Source organism: Mesoplodon bidens (assembly GCF_964165515.1).
Source record: "Mesoplodon bidens genome assembly, chromosome: 4".
Lineage (NCBI taxonomy): Eukaryota > Metazoa > Chordata > Mammalia > Artiodactyla > Ziphiidae > Mesoplodon > Mesoplodon bidens.
The window spans coordinates 141,622,683-141,644,637 of record NC_138160.1 but is presented as its reverse complement, the minus strand read 5'-3'; the positions used below and the strand labels follow the sequence as shown (position 1 = coordinate 141,644,637).

Below are 21,955 nucleotides of genomic sequence, written 5' to 3'. Positions count from 1 at the left end.
GAGCACAGGCTCCGGATGCGCAGGCCCAGCGGCCATGGCTCACGGGCCCAGCCGCTCCGCGGCATATGGGATCCTCCCAGACCGGGGCACGAACCCGTATCCCCTGCATCGGCAGGCGGACTCTCAACCACTGCGCCACCAGGGAGGCCCCTCCTCTCTCCTTTCTTTGCAACTTTTCATCCCTACAGTATTTCCTTCCATCTTTATTTCCTTCAATCCTTTCTTCCATCCATCTTCCTTATTTCATCCTTCCCTCTATACATTCATCCTTCCTTCTATACATCTATCTTTTCTTCTTTCATTTATCTATCACTCCATTCTTCCTTTCTTCCTTCCTCCCATCCAACCACAGTCCTACCTTCTTTCCATTCCACTCATCACTTGCTTACTGAACACCCATCACTCAACTATCAAGCCACGTTTTAAGACATGGGTCAATAGCCATCAGTGTGTCTAACCTGATTGTGAATTGTTAAAAGTATTTTGGGGAATAATCAAATCACCCTTCGGTACATATTGTCTAGTGAACAGGTGCTGGAGTAGTTGGAGGGCCTTGTTGGATTTGTGTCCAGAACAAAATCTGGCATCAAATTCAACTTATCCAAGGAATGGAATCCTCCCAAGAAGTTCCCTACCTCATCTACTGTTCTTTTGGAGGTGGTGTTTCTCCTCCTAGGTCCTAAGTACCTCCCACATCCATAGGTACTTTGTTCCCTCGATTTTCATTCACTCACCTTTTTCTTTCCCTTCTCCCTTGCTGACTCTCTTCTCAATATAGAAACATGGTTAGTTTAAAGGAGGAATCTCTCCTTTTATCTATGTATTATTTTATCTGCTGTTTCAGTCCTCTAAAACTCACTGATGCTCCCTTCATTAGAATCCCTGAGGACCCACATGTTGGGTCATTTCACCTCACCTCATTTCAATTTGGCTATTCTGTAGCATTTGATGGAACTGACCATCCCTCCTTCCTAAAACTCTCTCTTCCTCTGGCTTCTGTGAGGCCAGAATCTCTTGCTTTTTCTCCTATCTCTCAGACCACTCCTGCCTAGCCTAATGGCTAAGAACATGGGTTCCTAGTGCCATATAGTCTGAGTTCTTATCACTTACCAGCTTTAATGATCTTGATCAAATTACTCAACCTCTCTCTGTATCAGTTGACTCATTTGTAGAATGGGCTTATAATAGTCCCTTCTCAAACTGTCTTCCAATGAGGAACTTAATAGAATAGCATTTGATGCAGAATAAGTGTTCTATAAACATTTGTTGTTATCATTATTGTCATCATCAACATTAGCTGTAATGTTACAACATCCATCATGGTACTATAATTATTCAACTACTTGCTTATTTAGCTTTGTTTCCCCAGTGCTTATTTCAATGCCTGGACATGAAAATAGATCAACATATATGTTTGCTAAAGGAATTTCTGGTGCAGTAATAAACTCCTAATTAACTCCTTTTTACCTGTCGGAAAAGAAGCCATTTTCTATGAGCCCCAAATAATGAGAGCGTAGGAGCAATGGGTCCTTACTTGACAACTGGGTTGAGTGTGGAAGAACTTGAGAAGAACTTGTCACTGTTCCCAAACCAACACTCTCTGTCATTCTGGTACCCATAATGGGTGGTAAAGATGTCCTGACTGGCTGGGTCCAAGTCTGCAAAGTACTGGCTGTAACCAAGGGTAATGCAGCAGTGCTTCGGCTCTCTGCCTCAAGGTTGGTGTCTACTGTTCTTGGGGTAGCTGGTGAGGAAGTAATCCAATGGGGGAGTGGGCTGGTTGAAGAATCAGTGGTACGGAAGGTCAAAGAGGGGAATGGTATTGAAGCTGAAGAAGGTAGACTCTCTGCAGTGGTGGGCATAGTAGCATCCCCAGGGCCTGATTCTGTCCTAGAAAATGGACTGACTGAGATGGCACCTGGAACTCCAGATGTAGCAAAGGAAGCCATGGCCTCTGACAAAGAAGGTGTTAGTGTGTTATTAGCAAAAATGGTCTCAGCTGAAGACAGCATATCTGTGCTTAGGTAATGTGTATTTTCTGATACAGGCACAGAAAGATTGGATTCTGGGACAGTTATGCCAGCAGACCCTGTAATGGAGGGAGAAGTGTAAAAGCGTGTGACTGTTTCCACTGGAATGTCAGTATACTGTGTAGACAGAGGCTGATCTGGTGCTGATACTTTCACAGAAGACGTAGCATCAGTCCTGGGACCCTTCAAACCATGGGTGGACAGAGGCGATGAAGGTGTGTTTGTGAGTGTGCTTGAGCTGGAATCCAAGGCTATTCTTGTCTCCTTCAGTCTAGGAGTCAGATGGGAAAGTGTCTTCATCTCAAAGGAGGAAAGCATTGATGTGGAAAGAGTGGTCTCATACACGGAAGAAGCAGGACCCATAGGATATGTGGTGCTGGAGGACTCAGGAAAAATTGGGACAGAGGAACTTAGTTCATGTCCAGAACTGCTGGAACCCACAGTACTCATTATTGTGTATGTGGGAGGAAGACTTTTCGCTGTATCTATGGAGAATTCAGAGGTGGAAATTATCTCAACTGTGGGACTACTCAAAGTTGGAGGTAACGTGGTCACTGCTCCCAAGGTTGTACCCAATCTGTCTTTGGTCTTCCCAAAGACGGCGATTTTCTCTGTGGCTGAGCTGTTCTGCTGGACGGTGCTGGTCTTCCTCAGATCAGGAGTCAGAGAGGATGTTGAGTCTATCTCAAACATTGTAGTTTCTAAAGAGTGAGGCATTGATGTAGAAACATGGGTGTCCCTAGAGGGGGAAGGAGTAACCATTGGGGACATGACATTGGATGGCTCTGAGTCAGCTGGGGCAGAGGAATGTGCTTCATGTCCAGAACTTGTGTTGGCCCGGTGGGTCCCAGCTGTGTTTTTGGAGGGCTGAATTGCATCTGTACCTGTGGAGACCTCAGAGGTGGACAGTATCTCAATGGTTGTGCCGATATCACTTGAAGGTGAATTGGATACAGCTTCCACACTTGTACCCAATGTGTCTTTGGTTTTCTCCAGACCATGGGTGAGAAATGAGGTCACAGGGGTAGGAGAGGAGGGGCTCCTCCCTGGTAATGTGGATGGCTGAGGTGAGGGTGTTGTCATAGCAGGTTCAATCAATGGGGAAGATGGAGAGCCAGTTTCTTTCACAGAGGCAGGGCTTGGCCAAGACACAACCTCAGCACCTCTGCTAATGGCAGACATCAGCTTTGTGTGTAGATGTCTCTGAGTCACTGCTGCATGGATCCCTACCATGGATGTTTTGGTTGATGTGTCCCAGGGAAGTATGCCCTGTGATGTAGCTGCAGGAAGACCTGTTTCAGTGGTTACAGTGTTTTTTGTTGATTTTGTCATTGTGGGTAAAGTGAAAAGTTTTGTGATGATTTCTGTGGAGTTTATTGGTGACATGGTGGAAATAGCAGGGCTTGGATTGAGTACACCACTAGAGGAGATGTCTTCTGTCCTTGTCACCTTAGTAATAGAACTAATGTTCACACCAGGAAGGCTAATGGTTGGCTCTGTGGATGAGTTGGTTTCCTTGGAAGTGCTGGTTTCCCTTAGTCCAAACATTAAGGAGGGACTTGTCTCAGTCTCAATTCTTGTAGTGTCAGAGTAGCTAGACTTTGGGGTGGAAACTGTGGTTTTCCCTATGGTGGTGGCTGTATTCATTGGAAATACAGCTTTGGATGGTTCTGAGTCAGTTGAGACAAAGGAACGTGATTCATGTTCATAACTGCTGGTCGCCACATTGGTTATGGCTGTGTTTTTGGAAGGATCTCTACTTGAGGTTTTCTCCTGATAGGTGCTGGTATCCCTCAGTCCAGGGGTCAAGGAGGATATTGACTCTGTCACAGTCTTTGTAGTTTCGGAAGAGTCTGAAATTGACATGGAGACAGTGATGTCCCTTATGGTAGAAGAGATAACCATTGCAGATGTGGCTTTAGATGGCTCTGTGTTGGCTGGGACTGTGAACTGTGATTTATGTGCTGAACTAGGGATCTCTATATCGGTTACTGATGTTCTTGTTGAAGAATGAATTGTTTCTGTATCTGTGGTGGCTTCTGAAGTGGTCAGTATCTCATGCAAGACGTTGTTCACACTTTCAGGTGTACTGGTCACAGGTTCCAAGCTTGTGTCCAAAATTTCTGTGGTCTTTCTCAAGCCAGAGGTGAGAACTGAGGTCATGGAAACAGGAGAGAAGGTACTATTCCCTTGTAATGTGAAAGGTGCAGGAGAAGGTGAGGATGTGGCAAGGATGGGTTCTAGGGAAGAGCGAGACCTGGTTTTTTCCACAGAGGCAGGGCTTGTCCAAGACACACCCTCAGGACCTCTGCTTCTGAGAGTGGTCATCTCTGAGTGTGTAAAACTCTGAGTCACATTCGAATGAGTCCCTGCCCCAGAGACCTTGGTCAATATGTCCAAGGTAAGTGTATCCTGTGATGTAGCCCCTGGGGGACCAGTTTGGGTGGTGATGGTCATTCCCGAAGATTCTGTCATGAACATGGATATAGAGGGGCTGGTTCTGCTTTCTGTAGGTGTGTTTGGAGAAGTTTTGAAGTGAGCAGGGTTTGGGATGGATATCCTTCTAGAGGAGGTAACTTGTGTCCTGGTGACCTCAGTAGTAGCATCATTTGTGGACACATTGGAAATGACAGTGCTTGTCTCTGTAGCAGAGCTGGTCTCCTGGTAGGTACTTGTCTCCTTAAGTCCAGTATTCAGAGAGGACACTGACTCTCTCTCAATCTTTATAGTCTCAGATGAGCCAGACATTGATGTGGGAGCAGTAGTGTCCCACATGGTAGAGGAGGTAACCACTGAAGATGTAGCTTTGGATGGCTGTGTGTGGGCCAGGACAGGAGAATGTGATTCATGTTCACGACTGGTAGTCTCTACATGTGTCATTGCTGTGTTTGTGGAAGGATGAATTGCTTCTATATCTGTGGTAACAAACATCTCATCTGAACTACTCCTCAAATTTGGGGGTAAATTGGTATCAGTTTCCAAACTCGTCTTCAACATGTCTCTGGTCTTCCCCAAGCCAAAGTTCTCAGGCAAGAGACCTGAGGTCACAGGTAGAGTAGAGGTGGTACTTTGCCCTTGTGATGTCAACAAAACATGAGAAGATGAGGTTGTGTCAGAGATAGGTGCTAGGGAAGAGGAAGAAGAGGTGGTTTCTCCCACAGAGAGAGGGTTTGTCCATGACACACCTTCAGGACCTTTGCTCATTTGAGTGGTTATCTTTGACTGTGGAAATCCCTGAGTCACAGCCAAGTAAGTCCCTGACAAGGAGGCTGTGGCTAATGTGTCCATGGTAGGTGCACCCAGCAATGTAGTCCCAGAAGGACCTGTTTGCATGGTGATGGTCATTCTTTCAGAGTCTATTATGTCAGGGAAGGTAGAGGACCTGGTGATGTCTAATGACCTTGTGGACTGAGCTAGATCTGGGCTGGAAATTCTGTCAGAGGTAGTGACTTCTCTCCCGGACACCCTAGTAGTAGCAAAAGAACTTAGGGAATGGACACTGCTTATCTCTGCGGTTGAGTTGGTATCCATGTAAATACTGGATTCCCTCAGTTCAGTGGTCAGGGGGTAATCAAGCTCTCTTCCAGCCCTTGTGGATTCTGGCCAGGTAGTTGCTGATGTGGAAACAATGGTATTCAGCATGATGGAGGTAGTATTCATTGGATATGTACCCATGGATGACTCTGAGTGGGCTGGGACAGTGGAATGAAGATCATGTTCAGAATTTGAGGGCCATACTGTTGTATCTACTGTGTTTGTAGATGGGTGAATTGTCTCTTTGTCTGTGGTAGGTTCAGAAGTGTCTATTCTCTCATATGTGCCATTTTTCCAAGTTGTCCCAGATTCCAAGCTTATGCCCAGTAGATCTGTGGTCTTTAATAAGCCTGGAGAGTCAGTAACCTCCTTGATGGTCCCTCCTGAGACAGAAGAGACATTTATCACCTCGGTGTTCAGAGATGTGCTTGAGCTTGATTCTTCTTCCCCCATCCAGGAATGAGATGTAGCTCTTGCCTCTGTTGTAGGAGTCCTTATCCCATTCACCCAGGGAGTTGGATATGGAGTTCTTACTGTGTATGGGATTAAATCCAGAGTTGTTGCTTCTGGTCTAGACATATACCCTGGATCTGCAGAAGCTGTGATGTGAAGCTGGGTAGAACTCTGCTCTACTTCTTTGCTGGCAAGATCTGGCCTCCCTGATAAAGTGACTTTAGAGCTATTTACCATTGTAACAGGTGTGACCTCACTTGTAATGTCCTCTATGGAGGAGGGCAGCTGTGAGGTAGTTGGGCTGATCATGTTCTCCAAAGGGAGTCCTGAAGGAGTTGTAACCTCCTGAAGAACTGAGGCAGAGGTTATGGCTGATGACACAGAACTCCCAGTGGCCCAGTCAAGAGTGGACAGAGAATCAGGCAGAGGAGTGGATGGGAGGATCTTTGGGATAGTCTTTGTATTTGGATGGTCCATAGAAGCCACTGAAACATGCAAGGCTTCTGTTTCTCTTCTACTGGGAGTCCAATTTGTGCTTAAAATGTCAGGAACTGAGGTGCTCATCCTCTCGACACCAGAAGTTGAGATGGGCATAGATGCAGTTGTGTCTAAAGGACTCAATGTCCTTACACTTGTGCTGGCCTCTGTCTTTTCAGCTGAAGCAAAGGAGGATGGGATGGCTAGGCTGGTTCCAATGACAGTCACAAGGCCATGGTGGGTAGACACAGAGCCTGATTCAGTGCTTGACGCTATGGATGAAGTTGTGCTCATTGCAGAAATTGCTTTAGGAGAACCTGTGACTTCCAAGATTGAAGCCATGTCTGTGATAGTCCTGGGGCCTGATGTTGGGGCAGGAGCAGCTGTGGATGACCAGGTGGGCGGGTGCTGTAGGGCAGATGTGCTGGTCTCTGTAGCCAGGGTGCTGTCCGTGGTGCTCCCACTTCCTTTTGGGCCGGGCATGGTAGTCAGGACTGAATTGGTTTCCATAGTGGTGATGGTGGTGGTAACAAGTGGAGTGGGAGCTATGGTTACCTCCATGTTGCTCACTCCTGCAGGATATGAGGTCTGTGATAGTTGCCCAAGAGTAGAGGCAACATCACTAGTTACTACACTTGTGATGGTCGCCAGTGTCGTAGACCCCACGGAGGGGAATGTGACAGATGGTGAAGAGCTCATTTTTCCTCCTGAGGCATTGGTGATGCTGGTAATGTCTTGGCTTTCAGAGGTCAGAGATGCTAATGTGGTTTGTTCTACGGAGGTTTTATGCAATGTGTCTTTGGCCTCAGGGGATTTACCAAGAATCAGGTTACTCCCAGTTGTCTGCTCTGACCATGGGCTAGCTGATGAATAAGCCTCACTCACAGATATACTTGCCTGTTGTTCATCTGTCATTGTATCTTTACTCAGAACAGTGGAAGGAATGACTGTGATGTTGACCCTTGTCTTGGTTATAAATTCAGATTTATCTGTCACTGAGCTCATGGTTACCCTCTGGGTTGTCACAGAGTCCGGGATGGCCACAGAGTCTTCAGGACCAGTGGAAGATGTGTTCAGAGAGACATGTGTGTCCACGGTGGTCCCTCCAGTGGAGCCAAGCCACATGGATAAATTCATTCCAGTTGTCCTTGGAATCAGAGTTGGGCTTGTTTGTGGACCAGTCCCTATGTTGCCTTTAGGATTTGAGTCTCGGGAGACAGAGGACACTGTGCCCAATGACTTTTTGGCCCCTTCTGGAGTCCCAAGATGGGGGTTGGCCCAAACCGCAGATGGGGAGAGTGAGACCCATTCTGTAGTTGCTGTCCCTTTTGTTGGTGACTTGGCTGGTGTCATGAATCCTGTGGGCAGGTGAGGGAGGCTGATGCTGCCACTCTCTATGGCTGTGGACTGAAGTGTGACTGGTTCCACTGTGGCCTTCATAGGGACAGTTGCTGTTGAAGTATTCCAAGAATTTCCCGGAGTGTACTTCATTTCTGGGCTGGTGCTGGGCTCCTTGGAGCTTATGATTTTGAAGGCTGTAGCCATTTCTGGGCTTCCTGTGAACATACCTGTGATTGGAAAGTGAATAGATAGGAGATATGCAAATGGTACAGGAGTCCTGATTGACAGTATCATTTGTTCCTTCCTGTGATTTCAACTCAAACTATTTCCTATTTCTCCAGAAAAGAAAATGTTAACCCTCTCCTACCACATTTCAAGACTCTGGACACCAGGGAACATACTGACCATCCCCAAATATGGATCAAAGTGTTAGGGTTAGTGGGGTGAGGGCTTTGACCCTCTTGTTTACTCAGAAGAAATTGTTACCTGGAGCTCAGTGTACTACATACCCTACAAAGAAGGGCTCTTTGTACAAGGAAGGATGTGATGAACCTGGACTCTACCCATGCACGAGGCTTTCCCTACCCTATTTTACTTTTCTCCTTGGAGCCTGCCCTCGTGGAACCAGTTTCAGCTTATAACTTCAAGCCTCTGCTAGATGTCCCAAATCTTAGTTCACTGAAAAGCCACTTAAGGATTTATATTTGAGAAGCAACAGAATAGAAGGGTGATAAAATTCTTTTCCTTTACCTTCATCCTCTTTCAAATTCATCTCCCTCTCTGAACCCTTTTCCTGTCCTTGAGGTAAAGGGCATGTAACTGCCACAGGGATAAGGAAAGCTCGACCTTCTAAGAGCACTCTTTTTTACATTATCCTCACCAACTTGGCATAGCCAAGGGCCAGGATCCCTTCCTCTACTGTAACAAAAGAAAACCGTATCACCTCAAGTCTATCTGTGCCCTCCCTGTCAACACAAAATTCCACTGAGGATCTCTGATTTAGAAAGATCCTTCACCCTGGTGCAAGAGAAAGTGTGGAGGGAACTGACCCTGTGGCATTTTCTCCTGCTGAATTGATTGGCTACTAATCATATAAATTACTACGGTGAAGTAATAACAGTGTTCCGTTAATACAATCTCTAGAAAAAAAAATAACCAACATCTTTAGAGTGACAAGAAGCCAAAGAAATCGATTTCAAACCTAGTCATTTTACTTCCTTAAACAATCCAATTTTTGACCCCAGGGATGAAGAGAGAGGATCCAGGTGATTGCCACAGACTCATCAGGGCCTGAAGTAAAAGATAGAGGTGTTACCTTTGCATTCCCTAAGAATACGGACCTATGAGGAACATTCTCACTAGATACTGGCTTAGCAATGCCCTCATTTGTCTCTGAGAAGGCATTTAAAGAGTCACTGTGTTTTTTACATTAAATCAAACCCTCAAGATGGTCATAAGGGATGGAAAGCTTTTTGTTAATTGTGGGGACTTCTGATCTGATTGGTCTCAACATATAAATTTTTAAAACTATCTGTCTCCTTAGAACGAGTAGGGTCTTCATCACTCTATTATACCTTTATTCATTTTGAAATATTCATATATAACATGAGTTAAATCCAGCAAAATTATTGTAGTTATTGAGGAGTCTGGCTTGTAGGTAAAAAGCTGTGTGTGATTTTTCAGGCCCAACCATAGGCAATTACCTCAAGGATATTAGCTTCAAACAGGAAATCTGTCCTCCCCACACCAGACTTTGTGCACAGCCAATACACTGAAGTTGCTCAAGACAGTTGCAGTCAAGGACTTGGGTCCCTCTTGACCAGCCATGCTCTTATGCATTCCTAGACCAGGAGCCTTCATTCCTAGGTCTCTTTATTTATTATTATTTTTTAATAGATCTTTATTGGAATATAATTGCTTCACAATACTGTGTTAGCTTCTGTTGTACAACGAAGCAAATCAGCCATATGCATATGCATGTCCCCATATCCCCTCCCTCTTGAGCCTCCCTCCCATCCTCCCTATCCCACCCCTCTATGTCATCGAAAAGCACCAAGCCGATCTCCCTGTGCTATGCTGCTGCTTTCCACCAGCCACCTATTTTACATTCGGTCGTGTATATATGTCAGTGCTACTCTCACTTCGCCCTAGCTTTGCCTTCCCAGCTTCATGTCCATTTTCTGTGTCTACCTCTTTATTCCTGCCCTGCAACTAGGTTCATCAGTGTCAGTTTTTTTTTAGATTCCATATATATGTGTTAGCATACGGTATTTGTTTTTCTCTTTCTGACTTACTTCACGCTGTATGACAGTCTCTAGGTCCATCCACTTCACTACAAATAATTCAATTTCGTTTCTTTTAATGGCTGAGTAATATGCCATTGTATATATGTGCCACATCTTCTTTCTCCATTCATCTGTCGATGGACACTTAGGTTGCTTCCATGTCCTGGCTATTGTAAATAGAGCTGCATTGAATGTTGTGGTACGTGACTCTTTTTGAATTATGGTTTTCTCAGGGTATATGCCCAGTAGTGGGATTGCTGGGTCATATGGTAGTTCTATTTTTAGTTTTTTAAGGAACCTCCATACTGTTCTCCACAGTGGCTGTAACAATTTACATTACCACCAACAGTGCAGGAGGGTTCCCTTTTCACCACACCCTTTCCAGCATTTATAGTTTCTAGATTTTTGAAAATGGCCATTCTGACCGGTGTGAGGTGATACCTCACTGTAGTTTTGACTTGCATTTCTCTAATTATTAGTGATGTTGAGCATCTTTTCATGTGCTTCTTGGCCATATGTATGTCTTCCTTGATGAAATGTCTATTTAGGTGGTCTGCCCATTTTTGGATTGGGTTGTTTGTTTTTTTGATATTGAGCTCCATGAGCTGTTTTGTATACTTTGGAGATTAATCCTTTGTCTCTTGTTTCATTTGCAAATATTTTCTCCCATCCTGAGGGTTGTCTTTTTGTCTTGTTTATGGTTTCCTTTGCTGTGCAAAAGCTTTTTAGTTTAATTAAGTCCAATTTATTTATTTTTGTTTTTATCCGTTACTCTAGGAGGTGGGTCAAAAGAGATCTTGCTGTGGTTTATGTCAAACGGTGTTTTTCCTGTTTTCCTCTAAGAATTTTATAGTTTCTGGTCTTAGATTGAAATCTTGAATCCATTTGGAGTTTATTTTTGTGTATAGTGTTAAGGAGTGTTCTAATTTCATTCTTTTACAGGTAGCTGTCCAGTTTTCCCAGCACCACATATTGAAGAGGCTGTTTTTCTCCGTTGTGTGATCTTGCCTCCTTTGTCCTAAATTAAGTGCCCTTATGTGCGTGGGTTTATCTCTGGGTATTCTATACTCTAACACTGATCAATATTTCTGTTCTTGTGCCAGTACCATACTGTCTTGATTACTGTAGCTTTGTGGTATAGTTTGAAGTTGGGGAGCCTGAGTCCTCCAACTCCGTTTTTCTTTCTCAAGATTGCTATGGCTACTCGGGGTCTTTTGTGTTTCCATATGAATTGTAAAAAATTTTTTTCTAATTCTGTGAAGAATGCCATTGGTAATTTGATAGGGATTGCATTGACTCTGTAGATTGCTTTGGGTAGTATAATCATTTTCACAATATTGATTCTTCCAATCCAAAGAACATAGTATATTTCTCCGTCTGTGTATGTCATCTTTGATTTCTTTCATCAGTGTTTTATAGTTTTCTGAGTACAAGTCTTTCACCTCCTTAGGCAGGTTTATTCCTAGGTATTTTATTCTTTTTGTTGCAGTGGTAAATGAGAGTGTTTCCTTAATTTCTCTTTCTGATTTTTCGTTGTTGGTGTATAGGAATGCCAGAGGTTTCTGTGCCTTAATTTTGTATCCTGAAACCTTACCAAATTCATTGATTAGTTCTAGTAGTTTTCTGGTGGCATCTTTAGGATTTTCTATGTATAGTATCATGTCATCAGCAAACAGTGACAGTTTTACTTCTTCTTTTCCGATTTGTATTCCTTTTACTTCTTTTTCATCTCTGATTGTCATGGCTAGGACTTCCAAAACTATGTTGAATAATAGTGGCAAGAGTGAACATCCTTGTCTTGTTCCTGATCTTAGTGGAAATGCTTTCAGTTTTTCACCATTGCGAATGATGTTTGCTGTGGGTTTGTCATATATGGCCTTTATTATGTTGAGGTAGGTTCCCTCTATGCCCACTTTCTAGAGAGTTTTTCTCATAAATGGGTGTTGAATTTTGTCAAAAGCTTTTTCTGCATCTATTGAGATGATCATATGCCTATTATTCTTCAATTTGTTAACACGGTGTATCACATTGATTGATTTGCGTATATTGAGGAATGCTTGCATCCCTGGGATAAATCCCACTTGATCATGGTGTATGATCCTTTTAATGTGTTGTTGGATTCTGTTTGCTAGTATTTTGTTGAGGATTTTTGCATCTATATTCATCAGTGATATTGGTCTGTAATTTTCTTTTTTTGTAGTATCTTTGTCTGGTTTTGGTATCAGGGTGATGGTGGCCTCTTAGAATGAGTTTGGGAGTTTTCCTTCCTCTGCAATTTTTTGCAAGAGTTTGAGAAGGATGGGTGTTAGCTCTTCTCTAAAGGTTTGATAGAATTCACCTGTGAAGCCTTCTGGTCCTAGACCTTTGTTTGTTGGACAATTTTAAATCACAGTTTCAATTTCATTACTTGTGATTGGTGTGTTCATATTTTCTATTTCTTCCTGGTTCAGTCTCGGAAGGTTATACCTTGCTAAGAATTTGTCCATTTCTCCCAGGTTGTCCATTTTTTGGGCGTAGACTTGCTTGTAGTAGTCTCTTGTGATGCTTTGTATTTCTGTGGTGTCTGTTGAAACTTCTCCTTTTTCATTTCTAATTTTATTTTATTTTATTTTATTTATTTATTTTTGCAGTACGCAGGCCTCTCACTGTTGTGGCCTCTCCCATTGTGGAGCACAGGCTCTGGACGCGCAGGCTCAGCAGCCATGGCTCACGGGCCCAGCTGCTCCGCGGCATGTGGGATCTTCCCGAACCGGGGCACAAACTCACGTCCCCTGCATCGGCAGGCAGACTCTCAACCACTGCACCACCAGGGAAGCCCTCTAATTTTATTGATTTGAGACCTCTTCCTCTTTTTCTTGATGAGTCCGGCTAAAGGTTTATCAATTTTGTTTATCTTCTCAAAGAACCAGTTTTTAGTTTTATTGATCTTTGCTATTGTTTTCTTTGTTTCTATATCATTTATTTCTGCTCTGATATTTATGATTTCTTTCCTTCTACTAACTTTGGGTTTTGTTTGTTCTTCTTTCTCTAGTTCCTGTAGGTGTAAGGTTAGATTGTTTATTTGAGATTTTTCTTGTTTCTTGAGGTAGGCTTGTATTGCTATAAATTTCCCTCTTAGAACTTCTTTTGCTGCATCCCATCGGTTTTGGGTTGTCGTGTTTTCCTTGTAATTTGTCTCTAGGTATTTTTTGGTTTCCTCTTTGATTTCTTCAGTGATCTCTTGGTTGTTTAGTAATGTATAGTTTAGCCTCCATGTGTTTGTGTTTTTTACGTTTTTTTCCCTGTAATTGATTCTAATCTCATAGTGTTGTGGTCAGAAAAGATGCTTGATATGATTTCAATTTTCTTAAATTTACCAAGGCTTGATTTGTGACCCAAGATGTGATCTATCCTGGAGAATGTTCCGTGTGCAGTTGAGAAGAAAGTGTAATCTGCTGTTTTTGGATGGCATGTCCTATAAATATCAATTAAATCTATCTGGTCTATTGTGTCATTTAAACCTTGTGTTTCCTTATTAATTTTCTGTCTGGGTGATCTGTCCACTGGTGTAAGTGAGGTGTTAAACTCCCCCACTATTATTGTGTTACTGTCGATTTCCTCTTTATAGCTGTTAGCAGTTGCCTTATGTATTGAGGTGTTCCTATGTTGGGTGCATATATATTTATAATTGTTATATCTTCTTCTTGGATTGATCCCTTGATCATTATGTGGTGTCCTTCCTTGTCTCTTGTAACATTCTTTATTTCAAAGCCTATTTTATCTGAGTATTGCTACTCCAGCTTTCTTTTGATTTCCATTTGCATGGAATATCTTTTTCCATCCCCTCAGTTTCAGTCTGTATGTGTCCGTAGGGCTGAAGTGGGCGTCTTGTAGACAGAATATATATGGGTCTTGTTTTTGTATCAATTCAGCGAGCCTCTGGCTTTTGGTTGGAGCATTTAATCCATTCACGTTTAAGGTAGTTATCGATATGTATGTTCCTATTACCATTTTCTTAATTCTTATGGGTTTGTTTTTGTAGGTCCTTTTCTTCTCTTGTGTTTCCCACCTAAAGAAGTTCCTTTAGCATTTGTTGTAGAGCTGGTTTGGTGGTGCTGAATTCTGTTAGCTTTTGCTTGGCTGTAAAGCTTTTGATTTCTCCGTGAAATCTGAATGAGATTCTTGCCAGGTAGAGTAATCTTGGTTGTAGGTTCTTCCCTTTCATTACTTTAAATATATCATGCCAGTCTCTTCTGGCTTGTAGAGTTTCTGCTGAGAAATCAGCTGTTAACTTTATGGGAGTTCCCTTGTATATTATTTGTCATTTTTCCCTTGTTGCTTTCAATAATTTTTCTTTCTCTTTAACTTTTGTCAATTTGATTACTGTGTCTCAGCATGTTTCTCCTTGGGTTTATCCTGCCTGGGACTCTCTGCACTTCCTGGACTTGGGTGGGTATTTCCTTTCCCATGTTAGGGAAATTTTCGACTATAATCTCTTCAAATATTTTCTCGGGTCCTTTCTCTCTCTTCTCCTTCTGGGACTGCTATAATGCGAATGTTGGTGCGTTTAATGTTGTCCCAGAGGTCTCTTAGGCTGTCTTCATTTCTTTTCATTCTTTTTTCTTTATTCTGTTCCGTGGCAGTAAATTCCACCATTCTGTCTTCCAGGTCACTTATCCATTCTTCTGCCTCAGTTTTTCTGCTATTGATTCTTTCTGGTGTATTTTTCATTTCAGTTATTGTATTGTTCATCTCTGTTTGTTTGTTCTTTAATTCTTCTAGGTGTTTGTTCTTTAATTCTTCTAGGTCTTTGTTAAACATTTCTTGCATCTTCTCGATCTTTGCCTCCATTCTTTTTCCGAGGTTCTCGATCATCTTCACTATCATTATTCTGAATTCTTTTTCTGGAAGGTTGCCTATCTCCATTTCATTTAGTTGTTTTTCTGGGGTTTTATCTTTTTCCTTCATCTGGTACAAAGTCCTCTGCCTTTTCATTGTGTCTGTCTTTCTGTGAATGTGTTTTTTCTTCCACAGGTTGCAGAATTGTAGTTCTTCTTGCTTCTGCTCTCTTCCCTCTGGTGGATGAGGCTATCTAAGAGGCTTGTGCAAGCTTCCTGATGCGAGGGACTGGTGGTGGGTAGAGCTGGGTGTTGCTCTGGTGGGCAGAGCTCAGTAAAACTTTAATTCACCTTTTGGCTGATGGGTGGGGCTGGGTTCCCTCCTTGTTGGTTGTTTGGCCTGAGGCAACCCTGCACTGGAGCATACCCAGCTCTTTGGTGGGGCTAATGGCAGACTCTGGGAGGGCTCACACCAAGGAGTACTTCCCAGAACCTTTGCTGCCAGTGTCCTTGTCCCCACAGTGAGCCACGGCCATCCCCTGCCTCTGCAGGAGACCCTCTAGCACTAGCAGGTAGGTCTGGTTCAGTCTCCCATGGGGTCGCTGCTCCTTCCCCTGGGTCCCGATGTTCACACTAATTTGTGTGTGTCCTCCAAGCATGGAGTCTGTGTTTCCCCCAGTCCTGTCAAAGTCCTGCAATCAAATCCAGCTAGCCTTCAAGGTCTGATTCTCTAGGAATTCCTCCTCCCGTTGCTGGACCCCCAGGTTGGGAAGCCTGACATGGGGCTCAGAACCTTCACTCCAGTGGGTGGTCTTCTGTGGTATAAGTGTTCTCCAGTTTGTGAGTCACCCACCCAGCAGTTATGGGATTTGATTTTATTGTGATTGCACCCCTCCTACCGTCTCATTGTGGCTTCTCCTTTGTCTTTGGATGTGGGGTATCTTTTTTGGTGAGTTCCAGTGTCTTCCTGTCCGATGATTGTTCAACAGTTAGCTGTGATTCTGGTGCCCTCTCAAGAGGGAGTGAGAGCATGTCCTTCTACTACGCCATCTTGAACCGATCTCCGGGTTGTTTGTCTTTTTGTTATTGAGCTGCATGAGCTGTTTATATATTTTGGAGATTAATCCTTTGTCAGTTGCTTCGTTTGCAAATATTTTCTCCCATTCTGAGGGTTATCTTTTTGTCTTGGTTATGGCTTCCTTTGCTGTGCAAAAGCTTTTAAGTTTCATTAGGTCCCATTTGTTTATTTTTGTTTTTATTTCCATTTCTCTAGGAGGTGGGTCAAAAAGGATCTTGCTGTGATTTATGTCATAGAGTGTTCAGCCTACGTTTTCTTCTAAGAGTTTTATAGTGTCTGGCCTTACATTTAGATCTTTAATCCATTTTTAGTTCATTCTAATTTCATTCTTTTACATATAGCTGTCCAGTTTTCCCAGCACCACTTATTGAAGAGGCTGTCTTTTCTCCATTGTATATTCTTGCCTCCTTTATCAAAGATAATGTGACCATAAGTGAGTGGGTTTATCTCTGGGATTTCTATCCTGTTCCATTGATCTATATTTCTGTTTTTGTGCCAGTACCATACTATCTTGATGACTGTAGGTTTGTAGTATAGTCTGAAGTCTGGGAGCATGACTCCTCCAGCTCCGTTTTTCTTTCTCAAGATTGCTTTGGCTCTTCAGGGTCTTTTGTGTTTCCATACCAATTGTGAAATTCTTTTTTCTAGTTCTGTGAAAAATGGCATTGGTAGCTTGATACAGATTGCATTGAATCTGTATATTGCTTTGGGCAGTAGAGTCATTTTCACAATGTTGATTCTTCCAATCCAAGAGCATGGTATATCTCTCCATCTGTTTGTATCATCTTTAATTTCTTTCATCAATGTCTTATAGTTTTCTGCCTACAGGTCTTTTGTCTCCTTAGGTAGGTTTATTCCTAGGTATTTTATTCTTTCTGTTGCAATCATAAATGAGAGTGTTTCCTTAATTTCTCTTTCTGATTTTTCATCATTAGTGTCTAGGAATGCAAGAGATTTCTGTGCACTAATTTTGTATCCTGCTACTTTACCAAATTCATTGGTTAGCTCTAGTAGTTTTCTGGTAGCATCTTTAGGATTCTCTATGTATAGTATCATGTCATCTGCAAACAGTGACAATTTTACTTCTTCTTTTCCAATTTGGATTCCTTTTATTTCTTTTTCCTCTCTGATTGCTGTGGCTATTCGGGGTCTTTTGTGGTTCCATATAAATTTTAGGATTTTATAATTCTATTTCTATGAAAAATGTCATTGGAATTTTGATAGGGATTGCACTGAACACTCGTAAACTGTTGGTGTTCATGTAAATTGGTGCAGTCACTATGAAAAACAGTCTAAAGATTCCTCAAAAAATTAATAATAGAACTACCATATGATTCAGCTATTTCACTTCTGGGCATTTATCCAGAGAATATCAAAACACTAATCTGAAAAAAATATATGCACCCCTCTGTTCCTTGCAGCATTATTTACAATAGTCAAGATATTGAAACAACCTAAATGCCCATCAATGAATGAAAGGATAAAGAATGTGTGTGACACACACACACTGGACTACTACTCAGTCATGAAATATGAAATCTTGACATTTGTGACAACATGGGTAGATCTAGAGGGTATTATGCTAAATGGAATAAGTCAGACAGAGAAAGTCAAATACCATATGAATCTCATTTAGTTGTGGAATATAAAAAACAAACATATAAATAAAATACTGCATAAATAAAACCGAATTAAAAAAAATAAGTGAACAAACTAAACCAAACAAAAACAAAAACATAGGTACAGAGAACATAGTACAGGTTACCAGAAGGGAAATGGAATGGGTGGAGGATGAAATGAGTTAAGAAGATCAACCCTATGGTGATGGAGGAAACTAAGCTTTTGGTGGTGAGCATGCTGTAGTGTATATAGAAGTCGAAATATAATGTTGTACACGTGAAACTTATATAATGTTATAAACCAATGTTACCTCAATAAATGAAAAAAAAACCCCACACAGTTCAAGCATCTCCTCCTCTGGAAAGTCTTCTTTAAAGCTGTGATATTATAATTTATAATAAAAAATATGTATTTGGTCTTTGTCCCCATTTCGGGCAAAGAGCTCCTAATACCATTGGAATTTCCTGCATGATGAGAGCAATAAGGGTGCCTTTTGTCATGTTAATGAGGTGACTTTTAAAATTGATGTATAGAGAACACCTACTGAACGCTGGCAGAAGACCCCAGACCTCCCAAAAGGCAAGAAACTCCCCACATACCTGAGTAGGGCAAAGCAGAGAGATTCCCGCACAGAGGATCGGTACTGAGCGGCACTCACCAGCCCGAGAGGCTTGTCTGCTCGCCCGCCGGGGCGGGCGGCACTGGAAGCTGAGGCTCGGGCTTCAGTCAGAGCGCAGGGAGAGGACTAGGGCTGGCGGCGAGAACTCAGCCTGAAGGGGGCTAATGTGCCACAGCTAGCCGGGAGGGAGTCCGGGAAAACTCTAGAGCTGCCGAAGAGGCAAGAGACTTTTTCTTCCCTCTTGGTTTCCTGGTGCACGAGGAGAGGGGATTAAGAGCGCTGCTTAAAGGGGCTCCACAGACGGGCGCGAGTCGCGACTGAAAGCGCGGAGCCCAGTGACGGGTGTGGGACGCTGGGGCTGCTGCTGCCGCCGCCAAGAAGCCTGTGTGCGAGCGCAGGTCACTGTCCACACCGCCCTTCCGGGAGCCTGTGCAGCCCGCCACTGCCGGGGTCCCGGGATCCAGGGGCGGCTTCCCTGGGAGGACGCACGGCGCGCCTCGGGCTGGTGCAACGTCACGCCGACCTCTGCCGCTGCAGGCTCGCCCCGCACTCCGTGCCCCTCCCTCCCGCCCGGCCTGAGTGAGCCAGAGTCCCCGAAGAGGCTGCTCCTTTAACCCTGTCCTGTCTGAGCGAAGAACAGACGCCCTCCGGCGACCTACACGCAGAGGCGGGGCCAAATCCAAAGCTGAGACCCAGGAGCTGTGAGAACAAAGAAGAGAAAGGGAAACCTCTCCCAGCAGCCTCAGAAGCAGCGGATTAAAGCTCCACAATCAACTTGATGTACCCTGCATCTGTGGAATACATGAATAGACAACAAATCATCCCAAATTGAGGAGCCAGGAGTCAGTGCTGTGCCTCTGAGGTGGGAGAGCCAACTTCAGGACACTGGTCCACAAGAGACCTCCCAGCTCCACATAATATCAAACGGCAAAAATCTTCCAGAGATCTCCATCTCAACACCAGCACCCAGCTTCACTCAACGACCAGCAAGCTACAGTGCTGGACACCCTGTGCCAAACAATTAGCAAGACAGGAACACAACGCCACCCATTAGCAGAGAGGTGGCCTAAAATCATAAAAAGTCTGCAGACACCCCAAAACACACCACCAGACGTGGACGTGCCCACCAGAAAGACAAGATCCAGCCTCATCCACCAGAACACAGGCACTAGTCCCCTCCACCAGGAAGCCTACACAACCCACTAAACCAACCTTAGCCACTGGGGACAGACACCAAAAACAACGGGAACTACGAACCTGCAGCCTGCAAAAAGGAGACCCCAAACACAGTAACATAAGCAAAATGAGAAGACAGAAAAACACACAGCAGGAGAAGGAGCAAGATAAAAACCCACCAGACCTAACAAATGAAGAGGTAATAGGCAGTCTACCTGAAAAAGAATTCAGAATAATGATGGTAAAGATGATCCAAGATTCTATTTCCAAGATCCAAAATCTTGGAAATAGAATAGACAAAATGCAAGAAACAGTTAACAAGGACCTAGAAGAACTAAAGATGAATCAAGCATCGATTAAAAACACAATAAATGAAATAAAAAATACTCTAGATGGGATCAATAGCAGAATAACTGAGGCAGAAGAACGGATAAGTGAGGTGGAAGATAAAATAGTGGAAATAACTGCTGCAGAGCAAAATAAAGAAAAAAGAATGAAAAAAAAAGAGGACAGTCTCAGAGACCTCTGGGACAACATTAAACGCACCAACATTCGAATTATAGGGGTTCCAGAAGAAGAAGAGAAAAAGAAAGGGACTGAGAAAATATTTGAAGAGATTATAGTTGAAAACTTCCCTAATATGGGAAAGGAAATAGTTCATCAAGTCCAGGAGGCACAGAGAGTCCCATACAGAATAAATCCAAGGAGAAATACGCCAAGACACATATTAATCAAACTGTCAAAAATTAAACACAAAGAAATCATATTAAAAGCAGCAAGGCAAAAACAACAAATAACACACAAGGGAATCCCCATCAGGATAACAGCTGATCTCTCAGCAGAAACTCTACAAGCCAGAAGGGAGTGGCAGGACATAATTAAAGTGATGAAGGAGAGAAACCTGCAACCAAGATTACTCTACCCAGCAAGGATCTCATTCAGATTTGATGGAGAAATTAAAACCTTTACAGACAAGCAAAAGCTGAGAGAGTTCAGCACCACCAAACCAGCTTTACAACAAATGCTAAAGGAACTTCTCTAGGCAAGAAACACAACAGAAGGAATATACCTACAATAACGAACCCAAAACAATTAAGAAAATGGGAATAGGAATATACATATCAATAATTACCTTAAATGTAAATGGACTAAATGCTCCCACCAAAAGACACAGATTGGCTGAATGGATACAAAAACAAGACCCATATATATGCTGTCTACAAGAGACCCACTTCAGACCTAGAGACACATACAGACTGAAAGTAAGGGGATGGAAAAAGATATTCCATGCAAATGGAAACCAAAAGAAAGCTGGAGTAGCAATTCTCATATCAGACAAAATAGACTTTAAAATAAAGACTACTAGAAGAGACAAAGAAGGACACTACATAATGATAAAGGGATCGATCCAAGAAGAACATATAACAATTGTAAATATTTATGCACCAAACATAGGAGCACCTCAATACATAAGGCAAATACTAACAGCCATAAAAGGAGAAATCGACAGTAACACAATCATAGTAGGGGACTTTAACACCCCACTTTCACCAATGGACAGATCATCCAAAATGAAAATAAATAAGGAAACACAAGCTTTAAATGATACATTAAACAAGATGGACTTAATTGATATTTATAGGACATTCCATCCAAAAGCAACAGAATACACATTTTTCTCAAGTGCTCATGGAACATTCTCCAGGATAGATCATATCTTGGGTCACAAATCAAGCCTTGGTAAATTTAAGAAAATTGAAATTGTATCAAGTATCTTTTCTGACCACAATGCTATGAGACTAGATATCAATTACAGGAAAAGAGCTGTAAAAAATACAAACACATGGAGGCTAAACAATACACTACTTAATAACAAAGTGATCACTGAAGAAATCAAAGAGGAAATTAAAAAATACCTAGAAACAAATGACAATGGAGACACGACGACCCAAAACCTATGGGATGCAGCAAAAACAGTTCTAAGAGGGAAGTTTATAGCAATACAATCCCACCTTAAGAAACAGGAAACATCTCGAATAAACAACCTAACCTTGCACCTAAAGCAATTAGAGAAAGAAGAACAAAAACATCCCAAAGTTAGCAGAAGGGAAGAAATCATAAAAATCAGATCAGAAATAAATGAAAAAGAAATGAAGGAAACGATAGCAAAGATCAATAAAACTAAAAGCTGGTTCTTTGAGGAGATAAACAAAATTGATAAACCATTAGCCAGACTCATCAAGAAAAAAAGGGAGAAGACTCAAATCAATAGAATTAGAAATGAAAAAGGAGAAGTAACAACTGACACTGCAGAAATACAAAAGATCATGAGAGATTACTATAAGCAACTCTATGCCAATAAAATGGACAACCTGGAAGAAATGGACAAATTCTTAGAAATGCACAACCTGCCAAGACTGACTCAGGAAGAAATAGAACATATGAACAGACCAATCACAAGCACTGAAATTGAAACTGTGATAAAAAATCTTCCAACAAACAAAAGCCCAGGACCAGATGGCTTC

At 42.6% G+C, this 21,955-nt stretch overlaps 1 protein-coding gene across 1 annotated transcript in view; it reads right to left on the bottom strand.

The window, feature by feature from the left end:
- LOC308616401 (mucin-16-like) overlaps positions 1–21,955 on the bottom strand; it is a gene marked incomplete at its 5' end in the record, with an annotated part of 102,317 nt that overhangs the window by 22,531 nt on the left and 57,831 nt on the right. The window contains one exon of the mRNA XM_081232649.1: positions 1,535–8,062. Within this exon, the coding sequence (XP_081088775.1) occupies positions 1,535–8,062 (6,528 nt within the window). The remainder of the gene's footprint in view (positions 1–1,534; positions 8,063–21,955) is intronic.